The following is an 18,563-nucleotide window of genomic DNA, read 5'->3' as shown; positions in this document are numbered from 1 at the left end:
TGGCTTCTTTAGTTATCAGAGTCAAAATATAAGACTTCTATGCAATTGTCCTCCTTACCCTGATCACTGGTGGCGCTGTCATGAGTTAGACCTTGAGCAGCGCTGAAGATAAATACGATATTGCTGGCACCCCCATTGAAGTTGATGGGAGCTGAGCTTTCATTCAAAAAGAACAGTAGTTGTGGCCAACTGCATTTATGCCAGGTGAACATTGGAGTTCATCTCCCATCTTCCACCCCTGACCCCCGAAAAGCAGGACAGAGGTAGAGCTTGGCCGGACAGAGTGGCAAAATTGGGACTGTCCCGCACTTTATTGAAATCTGCTACATGGCAGATTTCAACAAAGATAAATTCTGGCATCCATCGTATTTGCAACAACCTAGGAGGTTCCTTTAAGTTTATTAGGAAAAAAAAACCATACCAAACTTAATTGCTTCAAATATCTAATATTTGTCAAGTGACTATGTTTGAATACTGGTAATAATTATCAGTGCATTGTGTTGGTATTTGTACTCGTTGGGTTATTTACTGGACACAGGGAGAACCAGGATACGAGGGAGCACAAGGACATAAAGGTTCCATGAGGCGTGGAGTTCCTGGTCCAAAGGTAAAACAGAATAAACATAAATATATAGCTGAAAGAAGGACCATAGATCGTAAACCTGATTTAATGTCATACGTGTAGAAAATGCACTGAATAAATAGGGCATTATAAACCACTGAACAAATCAGCTGACATGTTAGACAGGTCTTCACATACTGGTAAATCATGGCTGATATATTACGAGCAAACACCTGATAAATCTAGGCTAAATTCACACAGAGCAAAAAAATAAAATAAAAATAAGTATAAAAAAAGTCCTGGCATCCCACTGCCCTACAACTGTGTGTAAAAAGTACCGTATTTGCTCGATTATAAGACGAGGTTTTTTTCAGAGCAAATGCTCTGAAAAATACCCCTCGTCTTCTAATCGGGGTCGTCTTCTAATCAGACCTAGAGTCTGATTAGGAGACTAAGATCCAGATCCCCCGCACCGCTGCAGGGGACCTGGATCCTCCTGTCTCACCCCCCCCCCCCCATATCATACACACTTACCGGTGCTTCCTGCTGTATTGCCGGGGCAGCGGGTTGACGTCTACGCGATCCGCGTAGACAACGTCCGCTGCAGCCGGAAGGAGGTGTGGCTAGCAGCGGGGGTTGTCTGCGTCCGTCGCGTAGACCTTCCCCGACTGTCAGAGATCTCTGATCTCTGACAGCCGGGGAAAGTATACGCGACGGACGCATACAAACCCCCGCTGCTAGCCACACCTCCTTCCGGCTGCAGCAGAAGGCGACGTCAACCCGCTGCCCCGGCTGGAAGCACCGGTAAGAGAGGGCTGAGAGGGGAGAGAGGAGAGGGGAGGGGGGGGGAGAGAGTGTGTGTGTGTGTGTTAGTTAAATGGGGGCATAGGGCATTTCTGGAGTGGCATTAAGGGGGCATTTAATAGAGCACTCTGCCTCCTGAAATGCCTTATACCTCCCTATATGCCACTCTGCCCCATAATATGCATTTTAACCCCCTAAATGCCAGAATGGGATATAGGGGTATAAGGCATTTCTGGAGGCAGAGTGGCATATAGGGGGTCAAAAGGCATACCATGGGGCACAGTGGCATATAGAGGGTTAAAAGGCATATCATGGGCCACAGTGCCATATTGGTGTGGCAAGCCTGGGGGCAGATGTGCGTAACTGGGGGACAGGCTGGAAAATACAAGAAATAAAAACAAAAAAATATTTTTCTCAATCATAGCTTTTATTAAAAAAAATAGTTTACATGAATTAACATTTACTGGTAAAACTTTTTTCCTTTAGGGTCGTCTTATATTCAGGCTTTTTCTTTTTTCCTAAGTTAATATTCAGATTTTGGGGGGTCGTCTTATAATCAGGGTCGTCTTATAATCGAGCAAATACGGTATATCCTGCCCCATTTCTCTACCCCAAACCCCTTAAGCCAGAAGTGTTATATACTTCCCTACAGAGTACTAAATATGCACTTGGGGTATGTCTGCAATCCAGGGACGCTGCTGAACATTAATTGGTTTATTGTTCATCAGCATACCTGGGAACTTTTGGGCTCCGGAGCCTTCCCTTGCGGGACATGGCCAGGACTGCACACTGACGTTGGCGGGCGATCACCCACATGTCAAGAGCAGGGGCGTAACTAGACGCCTCAGGGCCCGGGTGCGAGAATCTGTTAAGGGCCCCCCACCCCCTCACATCCATCCAGTAAATGCTGGAACCTAGGCATGATGGGACTCTGATTGCTGTTAGCAATCACACTCCTATGATGCCAAGTCAGCCAATACACGCTGGTACAGGATGGCTGTAAGTGATGTGCAGACCCCATACTGCTGGCAGCATCAATACACAAGGGGGGCAGCTAGCCAGGTTTCAGCATGTACTGGCTGACTTGGCATGATAGGAGTGTGATTGCTAACAGCAATCACAGTCCCATCATGCCTAGGTTCCAGCACTTACACATCCATCCAGTAAATGCTGGAACCTAGGCATTATGGGACTGTGATTGCCGTTAGCAATCACACTCCTATCATGCCAAGTCAGCCAGTACATGCTGGTACAGGGTGGCTGTAAGTGCAGACCCCATACTGCTGGCAGCATCACTACACAAGGGGGGCAGCTGGCCAGGTTTCAGCATGTACTGGCTGACTTGGCATGATAGGAGTGTGATTGCTAACAGCAATCACAGTCCCATCATGCCTAGGTTCCAGCACTTACACATCCATACTATCACACACACACACACACTCATTTATTCATATAATCATTAATTCACAGATTCATTCCCTCAATCACACACACTCATTCAAACACCCTCCCCACCCCCTTACCTGCACTGCATCGAGGGGATGCCGCTCACAGACTTCAGCAGGGGGCGCGGCCTCCCTCTGCCTTCTCTGCTAAAGCACAGAGGAAGTAGGATGTCACGTGAACTCTGCTTCCCCTGTGCTGTCCAGAAGACCCTCCCACAAGTAAGTAGCAGGGCTTGAGGTGCGGCTCGTGTAAGATCGGTTGCCCTGGCTGCCGATCTTACGCGGGCCGCACCTCGAGGTCTCGCGGGCCGCATTTGGCCCGCGGGCCGCATGTTGGACGCCCCTGCCTTATTTAAAAAAAAAAACAAAAAACGGTAAAAAAGATTTCGGGCGGCCCCTTGGCTTGGGCCCCCCTGCCGCCGGGGCCCGGTCGCAGTCGCGACCCCTGCGACCCCGGTAGATCCGCCACTGGTCAAGAGGATTCAGGTCTTGACCCGGAGAACCGGAGGAGCAGTTCTCAGGTATGTTCATCAGTGGCACTTACTCAGGGCCGGCCCAACAATGGAGCCGAGTGGGGCAACCGCTCCAGGCGGCACTTTTGAAGGGGCGGGACGAGTGGTTTTCGCTTACCAAGCTGTCAGTACCCGCTCGGCGCCCCTCTCTCCTCTGCGGCGAGTCTCCCTGTTCGGTCTCGGTGCCGGCTTGTAATGCTGAGTGGCGGAAGATTACCTCATTTCCGGCGCTCAGCATTACAAGCCGGCACCGAGACCGAACAGGAAGACTTCAGCAGGACTGCTGAAAGGTAAGTACAAGGGGAGGGGGGGGTAAGGGTAGATAATAGGGAGGGAGGGAGAGGAAGGGTAGATAAGGGGGGGGGGGGCGGCATTTTGCCTTGGGCCAGCCCTGCACTTACTATGCAGAAGAAAGTCTGAGCACAAGACATACATACTACCACTCACTATTATTATTTTTGGCATGTTTCCATGGTTTCAAACAGTTTTTTCTGGGAAAAAAGGATGTATTATTTGTGTGGGTATATCAAACACAAGGGGAACCATGATTAGTACGGTACGTGGGGTCCTGGAAAACCCCAGTAGTGAAGGGACTAAATATCAGATTATAATTACATGTAAACTACTGCCACTGTTTACATACTATGTGGTGTTTCTTTGGTTTCTCTCCTGTTGACGACATTGGCACCCAAACCGGTTATGTAAGTTTTGGGCTATTAATGTAAAATACCAGGAACCGGGACTTATCCATGGGGAGCTGAACTTATAGAACGATGAGATAAAGTATATAGCTTTTAGCATGCTAAATGTATGCATCAAACTCATGTCTTGCATTAGTTATTTGCATGAAACCTAAAACATATAATAATCTGGCATCAAAACTAGTAAAGCAATTAACGCCCTGCCCTTAATTGCTCTACCATGTTTAATGCCAACATATCAGCATTACACAATCACATGAGTTTTATTAAAAGGCACTTAACTCCATAGACTCTGGAAAACATAGGATTTAAGAAAGTGAATCAGATCTATGGGTTTTTCATGGAATTTTCACTTTAATTTTTCTGCAGTTGTCGTCAGCATCATATATTGCGAGTGTGGGTATAATCTAGTTAAAGACTAGAGAAATGCAATTTAGTTATCTGGCGGGACCGTGAGTGTTAAAAATAACATATTGCAAGCACAGGAACAGGTAGTAGATGATTTGGAAGAATGCCAGTTTAAACATAGGCAGGGTAAACATGTAATCAGTATATCTACAACAACATAAACCACAGAGCTTGAAAAAGACTGACAGCATTATAATGAGAGCTTTGCAACAGAGCTCACCCTGGGACCTTTTACACTTTGCCACGTAGAAAATCCTAATGAAGACTATAAAGTGCTGAAATGTGAAGACAAGCCAAGTTGCCCACTTGTATTCAGACAAGAAGTTAAGAAATGCAGGGTATTGGAGCATTGCCAGCATCGCCATATCAGTGTAACATACAAAGAGATTAGATAATGTCTCTGGGGTCTTTCAACTCACTAACTTCACTATTCATGATGATGGCCCAACACTGGCAAGTTCCTTGAGCTAGCAGAGCGGAGCTGGCCCCTATAATGAGTGAGGAAATCCCACTGTTTTAACTATACATTATACAGAGCGAGGCCGTCTCTTCATAGAGCCGTAACCTTTTTATAGATGGGCCTTTATAATGTATATTGAATGTAGCCCTTGGTGTCTCTACTGAACACATTAATAGTTTAGAACTATTGCAGCTATATTTCATGGCAGGCTGGGTTATTAACCTGGGCATTGTTTGGAAGTCTAGCCATTTTATACTACATAAGCAACGCTGTTTTTTTTCCCCCCCTCCCTTCTTATGTGGTGACTTGACATGGTAGACGAGCCCGTGGCTAAAATACAGTACTAAATGTACATTAACTCAACGTTTATACTTCTCTTTGAGCTCTGGTACAGGATAGGAAAAGTGTCTGTCCAAGGACACCAGTGTATGTCACAAGGGTTGTGAAGGTCCATAGAAAATCATTAAATTATCCACCAATGACCCAAGTAAATGTCCACCATGAGCAGTGTTGGTGCCAACCTCAGCTCCGATAACTTATTTTTATGGGGTTAACATGGATGTCAGTGTTTAAAATGTAAAGCTTTATTTTCTTTTTAAATACGTATTAATATTTTAAGTGGAAATGTATTTTTATTGTGACATTTAAAAAAAAAACAACTGAGCCAAGACTTGTGAAGTAAATGATCATCCAAGTGGAAAATGACTAGTATGACACCTGCAACAAAAGTAATAAAGAGTGGAAATGTCATCTCATGGAACAGCTTAAAGCTACAAACGTGCTACGTTGATCTTATTTTGAGCTAGAATAAGTAGCTATAAAAAGCAATCTGGGCAGTCTATAAAACTCTGAGACTAAAACATTGCCATACCTACTATATTTGTATTTGGATAAACACACATGGACGCATCTTAACACAGAGTGTCAAGCGCAGGGACAGGAGTAATGTTTTATTTTGATAAAAGTCCCCAAGAGTCACTGAAACATTGAGGTGCTGTATAACGATCATCATATCAAATAATTTCCTGATTAAAATCATGGTGTGTTATATAAAATATACACATATATATATATATATATATATATATATATATATATATATACATACACACACACACACACAGTGAAGGAAAAAATGATTTGATCCCCTGCTCATTTTGTACATTTGCCCACTGACAAACACATGATCAGTCTATAATTTTAATGGTAGGTTTATTTGAACAGTGAGAGACAGAATAACAAAAAAATCCAGAATAACGCATTTCAGATAAGTTATACATTGATTTGCATTTTACTCTGTGAAATTAGTATTTGATCCCCTATCAATCAGCGAGATGTCTGGCTCCCAGGTGTCTTTAATACAGGTAACGAGCGGAGATTGGGAGCACTCTCTTTAACCCCTTAATGACAATTGCCGGTTCTGGCATGGCACGGAAAAACAAGTCGATTATGACAAATGACGTGCCAGAACTGGCACGTCTTTAAACGGGTGCAGAAAGCGATCTACGTTCGCTTTCTGCATCCAAATGGCGTTGCTGTAATGCCTTGACCTCGAGGCATTCAGCAACGCCAGGCATACATTGTATGGCGGCGGACGCCCGCTTAAAAGCGTTTAGGAGGCGATCAACGACACCAAACACTTACCTCTGGATGGGCTGTGACCGCTCCGGAGAGCGGTCACAGCCGCAGCTGCCGGTGATCTTCACCATGAGCAAGATGGCGGCGGCCCGGGAAAAAAATAATAATAATGAAGATGAAAAAGTTCGCTAGACGGTCTCCAGACCCTCTCGAGAACTCTGGCTCCACTTGCAGGTTGAATACAGGTACTGCATTCAACCATGCAAGTCAATGGAGCCCAGCTTTCTAATCACAGTGTGATTAGTAAAAATAAATTAAATAAAAAATAATTAGAAAAAAATAGTAAAAAAAACAGTAAAATGTAAAAATAATTTCCCACTGATGTCACTATCAGGGGAACCTTCAAGTTGAAAAAAAATTAGTAAAATTTTTTTTTTTTAAAAAGGCAAAAAAATAAAATATATAGAAAAAATATATTTTTGTGAGCAAGTCCTAAAATTAGCACATTAGCTTAAAACAATTCTCGCATGGAAAGAGTTAAAATACTGGCATATTAAATGCCCATGGGGTGTCTACTTTTAAAAAATGTATGATTTGATGGGGTAAATTGAATTGGCCGGGTTCAACAATATCCCAATTAACACGGGGGGGGGGGGGATGGCCACACATCTAATTTCCAATTAGAAAACTGCACACGTCCCAAATGTGGCCTTTTAGTTCCCCCCCAAAATGACAAACCCATGCATGTGGGGTATCACTGCGCTCAGGAGATGTTGCGGAACACATATTGCGGTGTTGTATGACAGCGGCATATACCAGGAGCTGTAAATTCATACATAACATAGGTGTGTGGGGGAAAAATACACACAAAAGAATACTACTGCAAACTTTGAAAAAATTCTGGTGGTAAAATGTGTGCATGCAAAGAGTTAAAATACCAGCATTTAAAATACCCTGGTGTGTCTAGTTTTCAAAAATATATGGTTTTGTTGGACACACTGAAATGGCCCGGCTCAAAGATGTACCAAATAGGGCATGGGCAGTGGATCCCCAAATGCCAAAGTTCAACATTGAAAAATGCACATGTCCCAAATGTGGCCCTTTTGCCCCCAAACAGCCAGGCAAAATCATTCATGTGAGGTGTCGCTGTACTCAGGAGATGTTGCTAAACACATATTGGGGTGTTTTATGATAGTGACATATACCAGAACCTTTTAATTCATACCTGAAGTAAAGTGTGTATGACAAAACAAACGCAAAAAAATGACTACCACAAAGTTTGACAAAGACTGGTGGTAGATATGGTGCATGGAAAGAGTTAAAATACTAGCATTTGGAATACCCTGGGCTGTCTAGTTTTCAAAAATATATGACTTGATGGGGTAAATTGCATTGGCCGGCTTCAAAGATACCCGAAATTGCACATGGGGGGAAGAATTACCAGATTTGGAAAAAATGGCTTTGAAATAGCAAAACGCTACCTGTACTTATTGCCCCATAATGTGTAGAAAAAAAAGCAAAAAAACATTGGGTATTTCTAAACTCAGGACAAATAGTAGAATCTATTTAGCAGGTTTTTTCATTACCTTTTATAGATGAGTAAAAGATTTTTCAACTAAAAGTTAGAAAGACATTTTTTTCTAAATTTTTCACCATATTTTATACTTTTTTTAATAGTAAATAATATGATACAATCAAAACAATGTCATCTAAAGAAAGCCCTTCTTGTCCTGAAAAAAACATCTAATGTGTGTGGGTTCAGTAAACGGGAAAGAAGAAAATTACAGCTAAACACGAGCAGCGCAGAAATGTTAAAACGGCCATTGTCACGAAGGGTACAAAAAGTAAAATCAGCCTTTGTCACGAAGGGGTTAAGGGTGGCCAACTACAAGAAACATCTGACCTCTGATTGCCAACAAGGGTTTTGCCACCAAGTACTAAATCATGTTTTGCAAAGGGGTCAAATACTTTTCATTTGGTCCGAGAACAGCCCTGGTAAAAAATAAATAAAATATTTTCTTGTTATTCACAAAAAAAAACAAAAAAAAAAAAACAGCTTTGCATTTCCCATATGAAAACATTATACTAAAATTTCCACAACTCAAGAGAAACTTGTGGCCTTCCAGGAACTGAGAGATTCCTGCAAATTCTGGGGCCAAACTTTTAATAACTGGCCAGAGCAAGATTTACCGAATCAATGTGAATCCGCCGAGCAGTTCCACCCTTTTGTTAACCAGAAGCTAAGCCGTGGACTTTGAATTCTGCCTACAGGGCATAATAAGATTCTTACATGTTTACAGAGTTACATTTATATATTGATACGTCCACATGGAAAGTCAGGCTACTTCCTACTGCAGAAGTAATGTGTTTGGAACTAAACTATGGCATTCATATAGGTGCTGGTGGTCTTTTTCGCAGTAGGAAGTAACAGATACCCAAAGAGCCTCAGTGAGCCTCTCTTCCTATTAGGATTCAAAACCATAGCTTCTCCTTCAGAGACATGTGATGGATTCTTAGCACAAAGCATTAGGAATAACAAAAGACAAACCAATACAATGATAGAAGCTCAACACTGACATTTTATTGTAAATTGCAGATATTCTGGTACAGTCATTGCTAACAAAGCGTTAAAGGCACTTGAATTCAGCAATACGTATGTAAATACATAAGGTTTATACAAGAATTTGTTTCTGTACACAATTCAATTTCAATGTGATCACATACATATCCATGGGGGGAAAAGTGTAGCATCTGGTTAAATTGAAAAAGGCACAAGATCAAAGTCAGGTAATAATGATTTGTTTAGCTGCTAATAGGACCAGGCAGTCCAAACCATAAATTAAGGCCTATGGCTTTTTTTTTATTATTATTTATTTATTTATTTTATATGGAGAGTTTAATTCATAATAACGCTATACACATGATGATTTGTACAAATACCATACAATTTTTGTTGTAATAAAAATAGTTAAAAAAGGTACAGAACTTGATTTGACAAAAAGGATAAAATGTGCAACAACAAAAATAATCAAAATTCAGGAAGGTCAATAGAAAAAACAGAAAATCAGGCAAAAAAAATCAACCTACACAAGATAAATTTCATTGCAGATGAAGTATTGATACAGAGTGGTTGAAAGAGAAGCTTACTATATCCACACCTATATTGAAATTAATCCCTTTTAAACAATGAATAAGCAGCACACTGCAATTCCAGGCAAAACCCACTAGGATCTGTAAACAGTTAATAAAAATGGTGGTTTGTAAATAAAGTGGTGAGTAAACATGAACATGCATTGTACATGTTGTCGGAACAAGACAGCTTATTTTTGTACCAAGAACCGCTACTTTTAAATGCAAAGGTCAAGTATTCATTCACAGAAGAAAAGAGACAACACTCCATTAGGCAGTAAGTATCCGGTATTACTAGGCCACAACTTGGACCATCTGTCTACGGGGGTTCGTTCACTAAACAAAGTTTGTAAAAAAAAAAGTTTCAGTTTTAACTCCGTGACTTCGCAATGCATTCTGAATAGCCTTGGTGAGATTCTCCTGCACAATACATCTTCATTAAATACCGTGCTGTATATATAGACAGGATAGCGTGTGTAAAATATATATATATATATACATACATACACACATATATATGTATATATCACACAAGTCAAAAAACACACTCATCTTCAAGTTTGTTTGTTTTTTTACAGCCTCTTGCTTACCGTCTATGACACTCAATTAAAACAAATGTTGTTTTACTATATTACTGCCATTTTTATCCTTCAATTTATCTGTTCAACAAATGCTATAAAAAATATATGGCACTTTTAAATGGTCAGTAGTTGGGTAATTAGATATGATGCCAAGGATTAGAGAGAGAGAAAAAAAAAGGTTTAGCTAGAGATGAACTTACAGCTTGATCCCAAGCAGGCGCATCTGTAGCATTTTACTACTGATAAGGACTCTGATAAGGCCAAATTCTAACCTTTTGATAAAATGATTAACTTTTATCAACTTCGAAGAGTTAATTTTACAGCTGAATTCATATGACACAAGAGCACCACGTTTAACATGAGGTCAATGCTGTTGTTTAATTATAAACCAAGAACTGTGAATGTACCGGGGGTTTATTAAATATTAAAGATTCTCCTCCAAGCAAGAGAACTGAAAAATTGTAGGATATATCTAATCTATTGTGAGGAGGTGTTCACGGGAGAACTTATGTCCCATGCAGCGGGATCTAAAAATGTAATGTTATCTACAAGCAGATGTTTATTTTATAACAAGACCCCTTACAAATTACATGAAGGGTTCTAGACCAAAATAGCCATTTAAAGGAATAAAATCTATTTTGTTAGGGCATCTGTCGTGGCTTCGGAAAGCCTTCAAACCGTAGCGGTGGTTTCACGGCCGTAGTATAATTCTGCACAGCTGAATCAGCACTGTTATACCGTTACACACAAATGGAAGTTCTGACTATGTCAGCAGCAGAGACGCTAAGAAGAAGAAAAAAAAAAGGGTTTTGCCAACAAAAATAAACCCCCGCAGTTTGCAAAGAACTCAACTTTCAACTTCCACTAAAACCTTCATAGAAAAATATCTGTAATGCCCGCATTCGGCTCATATCAATGTCTCCATGCGCTAATAAATACAACCCAGAATAAATAGGTGCGTATCCAGTCTTTCCTCCCAAAAGAGATCACCAACACGAACATCCATTTGAAGCATTAAGTGCAGAGCTCCGGGACAGCCGTACTGTTTTATATAAAATAAAACTGCTAACAGCTTGCATGTTTGGCCCTTAGCAGTACACAACAGGTCAGTGGTGTGTATGAGATCCGATTGTTCTGAATAGTGTTTTTTAATCTTTTTTGGCATATATAATACATAATTACAGGTCTAGTTACAGACCAGCTTAAGGATTCACATACGGGAATTCAGTGGATACAAAGCCCCATTAGTCAGAAATCGATAAGTGTAAATGGTCCCTGTGTTTCTCTGGCATTTATATGAAGAAGAAGAATCAGTGCATGGGATCTTTTCAGATAAAGTGCAAGGAGTTTCACACACTGTTTTTTATATCCTTAGAGTCGGCCGCTTCCTTCACATTCTGCTCTGCAAGGCGGCTTGGAGAGTCGGGGTTATACCTGTAATTATACCCATAAGGACGGAGGTGATGAACGAGATACTCCAACTGGTACATGGTCGTAGAGTCCACATAGTGAAAAGAAATTGCCAGATCAGAGCAACAACCAGGGCCCTGGAAAAGACAGAGTCAATAAGTAAATCAACAACAAATAAAAACAGAAAGAAAAAAACATTACACTAAGGTTTTTCAACAGCAATTTTCATGTCACTGAAGCAATGCTTTATACTAGACTTGGGCACCAGGGGTCTCTTCGTGGAAAAAAAAAAATAAAAAATAAATCTTCGTATTCCACGAAAATTCGCCTGTTCCTGTCTTCTCTTCGGGCGAATATTCGTGGACATTCTTCGAGTTCGGTTTTTCTTTGTTTTTTCCGGTTAAGGGGTTAATACGGGGTTAACGCGTACCGCAGCAGCTCTGGCGCCAGGAGTTTAAATGTCCGTATGAGCAATGGTTGATGGCAGACGAGCCCCCTGCTGGCGACCAATAGGGTCGCTCGTACAGACTTTTAAACTCCTGCTGCCGTAACTTGTCCGGCAGATCCCGCTGGTCTCCCTGTTCTATCATTTATTAACTGATAGAACAGGGAGACCAGTGGGATCTGCAGGGTAAGTTGCTGCATTAGGGTTTTAAAAGTCTGTAGAAGCGACTCTGTTGGTCGCTCGTACAGAGTTTTAGGCTCCTGGTGCACTTGTTGCACCTTAAGGGGTTAAGGGGCCGTGCGAGTGAGCCTACTGGTCGCTTGCACGGCCCTTTAACCTACGGATTTCCGCTCCCGTTATCTAACGCAGCATCGAAGGGGTTAACGGGAGCGGAAATCCGCAGGTTCGCCGTCAGGGGTTACAGGGCAGTGTGAGTGAGCCTATTGGTCACCTGCAGGGTCTTCCTCTGGCATCAACCAATTGGTAACCCGTGACGGCGAACCTGCGGATTTCCACTTCCGTGAACTGCCACAATGCCAAGGTAAGTTAGAAGAGGGGGGGGGGACTGGTAGACGAAGACGATCATGAAGATCTTCGTGATGTGTGTCTTCTTCTTCGCCTACGTTTTACCGCCGCTGTCTTCTCTTCGGCGTGTCTTTGGAACAAACACGAAAATGCACTCTTTGTGTTCGTTTTCATGTTCGCCCGAAGACGAATGCACAAGTCTACTTTATACCCAAAGCCACATAGATTCTATTTAACATTTTATCACACAAACCACGCAACACCAAGCTGTGGATATTCAGCACATCTCTCTTTAAAAAAGAAGTCATTAGACAAAAATAAATATTCAAAATGAGAAGCCTAGAGGCGTTGCTAGTGAGTATGTTCTAAGCACAAGAGAAGGAAACCAAGAGCACAAATGCTTTCACAACATAAGCTTCTCTGCCAGGAAGGTTGTTAGAAAATAATGTGACAATTTCTGTTGGAAACTTAAGCCACGTACCCCACATACCCACCTATTCTGCTCCCACAACTCCATGGAGAGGGTATTGATGTACATATGCAAGGTTTACATACGTGCTTCTATATTTTGCCCAACACCTAAAATAAGGTGACCGGATTTTTAATATGAAATCCGGGGACATTTTTTTTTATTTTTTTTAATTGGCAAATGGGAAATTTATATATATATATATATATACACACACACACACACACATATATATATATATATATATATATATATATATACATACACACACACTGTATTCGGTTTGTGTTTATGAAGTGATTGTATAATATATACGTTTTTCTCACATTTTGTTCATGAGATAAAAAAAAAAAATACTTTTGGGCAGATGGAGAGGATTTTGGGCCTTTTCATGCAAATAAATCAAATAGACAGAATCTAAACTCCTCTGCATTCATGTGTACTGGATAAAGAGAACATCAGTGTTCGGCAGATATTATAGGATAGAATCTTATGTGATGGGATTGGGAGTAATCAGTACACTGAAAAAGTCATCATACATGGGAAGCCTGAAGCCACAACTTACTGCCACTAATCCTTTTAATAAGATATGCAGATTGGAATAGAATAAATAACACAAAACCTTTACTTTTCCTCTCACTGATTTCTGGGCCTAGAAAGTTTTGTCTTCTGAAGTGACTACAAATTCAGGAGTGCGTTTTATCTCTGGATAAGTAAAAATTAAATAGTTTATTTTTACAGTAAGTAAAGTACCAGGAAACCGATAACCAAACACACCAGGACAGGCTTTGCCACACCGACCCTCACACACCAGGCAAGGCACTGCCACACTGACACTAGGGAAGCACCGAAAAGAAAATTCAGGATTCACTTGGCAGAAACCAAGAAAGACGCACCCACCTTTAAAAAAAAATAATAAAATAAAAATAAAAAAATCCTATTATGCACAAGCAGCTAATACATGCCTCCCTGCACAAGCAGCCAATACAGCCTCCCTGTGCCATGCCCCCCACACTTACACATTCATGATATCACACACAAACTCATTCAGATACTAATCATTCACAGATATTCATTCCCTCAATCACGCATACTCATTCATACACCCTCCCCTGTCCGGTCACCCTAACCTAGAACTAATGATGTCCAGATATACAGCTGTAAAAATGTTTAAATGCCGAAGCTGTCTTATGTATACAAAAGAACAGCAAGGTATGTATTTACTATTATAGAGTATATGGTAATATTTATATACACACAGATCACAGCCTTGGGGAGGGGGTCTGTAAAGCCACAGAGCAGCTATGACAGCAGTTACCTGGATGACTCAGTAGTAGTTTAATATGTATAATCAGCAGTTACAAAGTTTAGAAAGAACTAAAAACATTTTATCTTCTAATCATTAGTATAAGAGGCCAACGTTGTCTATGACATGTATTAATGAGCTCATTAATAGAGGCTGTTGGAATAGACTGCGCTCGGTGTGTAAAATCAGCTTTCATGACTGATGTAACAAGAGCTAAAGAAAAAAAGTTTAAAATATGGAAAATGTTTAAAATATCTAAGCTATATAAGCAGGGCCGGCCCAAGGCAAAATGCCGCCTGGGGCGATTTAAAATGCCCCCCCCCCCCTTATCTACCCTTCCTCTCCCTCCGTCCCTGCCGCCCCCCCCCCATTATCTACCCTTCCTCTCCCTCCGTCCCTGCCACCCCCCCTTGTACTTACCTTTCAGCAGTCCTGCGGCGAGTCTCCCTGTTCGGTCTCGGTGCCGGCTTGTAATGCTGAGCGCCGGAAATCTTCCAGCACTCAGCATTACAAGCCGGCACCGAGACTGAACAGGAAGACTCGCCGCAGAGTCTTTCGCTTAAAAAAAAAAATAAAAAAAAAAAAAGGGGCTTGGGGCCCCTTCAAAAGTGCCGCCTGGAGCGGTTGCCCCACTCGGCTCCATTGTCGGGCCGGCCCTGTATATAAGCTAATTGTTGCGTTGTCTAGTATGTGAAGCCACTAAGACCTAGGAGACCTGTTATTTTAGTTTCACGTTTAAAGCTCTAATTAGATTTTTTTTAAAAAGCTATTAAATACGGCACTTTCTTCCCACCAAAAGGAAACATTAACTTGCAGCATGTAAGTTCACGTCCTACCAGCAAAGTTTAGGTCACAATCTTTAAAAGACACAATAAATCTTTGTTCCCTCTAGCCATTTTTTTTTACCGTTACACTTTATTTGCAAGCTAATAAAATACCTAGGCACATCCAGTTTATATACACAGCGCTAGATATAGCCATGAGCTCTAGCACTAGATTATCTGACTTGTGGAATAGTCTGGCCCTGGCTAAAATGATCAATTTCACTGGCTCTTATCTACTTTTACAAATAAACATGAAGGTGCAGGGAATAGATGACATACGGTCATTTGGAATCAATTTGGCAGAACAGCTAGAGTTGTGATCTATTAAATCACACGCAGGACTAGTGCCAACAGACGTACTTTCTGAGCATTTCCAGTGAGTATATTCCAAACAGATTAGTTCCAGTCAATTAAATTTCTTCAACTAGAACCTTTTGCTGCCGGAAGGCTCAGGTGAGCATCTTGTAGGCACAGAGCAGTCAGAAGAAAGCATCTTAAATTGTTTAACTTACCTCAATAGCGGGATAATAGTTGTAATTCCAGTACCAGAATGTCCTTGGCAAGTACCCCTGTATAAGATGATGCTCTGGGACAAAAGGGTGGAACGTCTCCTTTCCAGTGGTATCTCTAGAATCCCCGGCCTTAACATTAATGTTCTCCATACATTTCCCCAAGGCAAGATCTTCCACTGAAGAACTGTGTGTACATTTCTCTTCTTTAAATGCGGTAACGAACCTCTTTAAAGCTTCTTTACTCAGCACATAGCCAGCACCTCCACTCATGTAGCCTTGTTTCACATAAGGCTTAAAGCGCCTCCCGAAATAAATCGGATCCTCTGGACTGTACTTTGACAAAAGCCATCGAAGATTGTCAAGAACAACATAAGTATCGTCATCTGCTTTCATAAACCAGTCGGCTTCGTCCAGGTGATGTTCGTGCACATACTGAAAGGCTTTAATAGTCTTCCAATAGAGCTGGTCCCGGCCCTCCTTAGTATCCAGCCCCACCGTGGGGAATTCTTTGTTCTCTTCTGAACTCATGTATAATACCTTATTGCACCTTTGGGCCCAAGTGGCTTTAACATGTTTGGTTTTCTTCTCCAGGTTCTGAGGCCCGGTCATGACCCAACAAAGTATTCTCACTTTGTTGAACAGCTCGTCAGCTACATGCGTGTCCTCATCTGAAAATAATGGTTTATAATAGGTATTAATTTAGGGTTGTATATTAAATGCATTTGTTAGTTTTTGCTATAACTTTTAAAGGAGCTTACATTTTTTTTTTTTTTTTTTTAGAGTACTGCGTGTGTGTAACTTAAACGAATGCTTCAATCTCATCAAAACAGAAAGAACAGAACACTGGGTTACAATTATTTCATAGTTTTAATAAATCTAAATAGAGTGTGTTTGTCAAATACTATCAAAAATACATTGTAGTACTTCCCTTATTCCATTAAAACGTTTTTATCCAGTGTTTAAAATATATACCCCCCCTCAAAAAAAAATAAAAAAAATCATGAGTTGTTAGTGGGAATAATAAAGGGATTCATCAGGACATAGAATTTGACAGCAGATAATCATATACCTCCATTCCCCCCCCCCATCTCCTTGACTACGCTCACCCCCAGCTCTCCTTACCCAAGGATGCACAAAAAAAACATTCAAAGTTTAATTTCAACGTGAGTAATGTTACACTATAAAATACTGATTGATATTAGGGATTGTTTTAGCTTTTTCTTGATGTAGAAATACAATTTATTAAACTCTGGGGTAAATGCATATAGAAGGATTCTTAACCCCCCCCCATGCAAATGAAAAACAGACCACACAGCTATCATGTGCCTTACAGTCTGTATGATGGCTGGAAAGTCCCTTTAAAGTACAAAAAAGTTCTAAAGTTTTGAGCAAGATGTCCCCTAGAGACACGCAAACGGCCTTTGGAAACACCAACTCTTTTGATATCGCCCTGATACTCACTGCACATTTTTGTTGAAATCATTACTAACATAAAGAGGCAACAAATCATTCCAAATGTTGGTGAGCAAGTCAAATATACAACCTTCAGGGGTTAAAGTTATTAGTGGAAATCTGACTTATGTTAACCCAAAAACTAAAGCATGTCTATCTGTATCCAACACATCATGTAAAGCATCAACAAAATGAGTAACTTTGCGTTCTAAAACATTATGTCAGTAGAGGCGTTTGAATGACCACGACAATTTAGACACGGATAATGAATAAAGTTAAAATAGAAAATTCTCTCATTACAAGTTATTCGAGTACAAAAAGGTGAGTGTAACTTGTCTTAGACCGTCTCATCCCCAGCACCAAAGGTCACTTCTGCCGTATTATCGGTTACAGATAAAGCGGCATCCCGTCTCACACACATTCTAAGCAAAACTTAAGCCATCAGGGAGAAATCTAATAAACTCATCCACTACCCAAATCTGGTGTCAATGATCATACACAGGGGACCTCAATTAATCTCATTGTCGCGTTGCTCCACAGCACCAACGTACAGCAGTTTGTATGTAAATTCTTAAAGGGATTTAACAAACCGGAACATTTATTCCAAAGGAAGAGAAAGGTTAGAACAAGATGTCGTAATCAGAGGGTCACAGAATTAGATGTAACCTAAGGTTCTAAGACAAGACCAGGGACTGATTAAAGGTCTGAGTATCTACATCAAGAAAAAAAGCCAGACTAGATGGCAGATATTCTGTTTCTACATGTCCCTGGCACTCAGTATTGAGCCAGGTGTGAGAGAGTATCGGTTTCAGGGTCAGGGAGTTAGTGGATGGCAGTCCCCACAGCTATGCCCTGGGGTGAACAAATGGCCAATCGGGGGCAGGAAGCCAGATGAACTGCAGTGACTGTGGCCCAGGGGCAAATGGCTGATTGAGCATGATGGGAATTACAGTCCTCAAGCTCAATTCCATAGCCCATAGTTATGAAAGGGGGGACCCCCCATGTTAGCCCTGACCCAGGAACAGGCCATTGAGTTACCGTGATGCTGTTTGGTGTCCGCATTGAAGTCCATCTGTCCGGCCAGCCCATCAGCCTCGACTTCGTGCTCTGCGTGCCTGAAGTGGGGGTCATTGTGAAGGATCTCGGGCTGGCTCCGGCCCCTCTGCTCCAGGACGATGCTGAAGATCACGTAGCAGCAAATGAAGCCAATGGCCAACCCGAAAGAAAAGGTGGCCAAACTCAGCACGGACTTAGACGGAGCCATTTCCCGAGGGAACCAGCCTGTGAACGAATAACAACGAAAGGCGGTCAGGGTATGTCCCGAGCTCTCACAGAGAGCCACAGGCCATTCGCTCTGTTACTACACTACTACACGCAGCTCACATTGCGGGGTGACAGCCCCCTGCAGGAAGCCGGAGCTGGAAGAGTCTGTCAGGAGAG

General features: G+C 41.5%; 1 protein-coding gene across 1 annotated transcript; it reads right to left on the bottom strand.

Annotated features, from left to right (window-relative positions):
• Positions 1-11,529: 11,529 nt before the first annotated feature.
• Positions 11,530-18,387, bottom strand: LOC149282535 (glycoprotein-N-acetylgalactosamine 3-beta-galactosyltransferase 1-like). The gene is made up of 3 exons (XM_089498108.1): positions 18,162-18,387; positions 15,672-16,339; positions 11,530-11,727 (listed from the first exon to the last, which is right to left on the bottom strand). The coding sequence occupies exons 1-3, from the start codon at positions 18,385-18,387 to the stop codon at positions 11,530-11,532; spliced, it is 1,092 nt and encodes a 363-aa protein (XP_089354234.1).
• Positions 18,388-18,563: the final 176 nt, after the last annotated feature.

The sequence above is a fragment of the Sceloporus occidentalis genome, unplaced genomic scaffold (assembly GCF_023333645.1).
Source record: "Sceloporus occidentalis isolate IW3139 unplaced genomic scaffold, rSceOcc1.0.p SCAF_113, whole genome shotgun sequence".
NCBI classification, from domain to species: domain Eukaryota; kingdom Metazoa; phylum Chordata; class Lepidosauria; order Squamata; family Phrynosomatidae; genus Sceloporus; species Sceloporus occidentalis.
Note: the sequence above shows the minus strand (reverse complement) of the source record. Positions and strands in the feature narration are given on the sequence as shown.

Coding starts and splice junctions, on each gene's coding strand:
- LOC149282535 (XM_089498108.1), bottom strand. CDS start 18,387: ATGGCTCCGTCTAAGTCCGTGCTGAGTTTGGCCACCTTTTCTTTCGGG. Junction 16,340..18,161: donor GGACACCAAACAGCATCACG/GTAACTCAATGG, acceptor CATTATTTTCAG/ATGAGGACACGCATGTAGCT. Junction 11,728..15,671: donor ACTATTATCCCGCTATTGAG/GTAAGTTAAACA, acceptor TGTCTTTTCCAG/GGCCCTGGTTGTTGCTCTGA.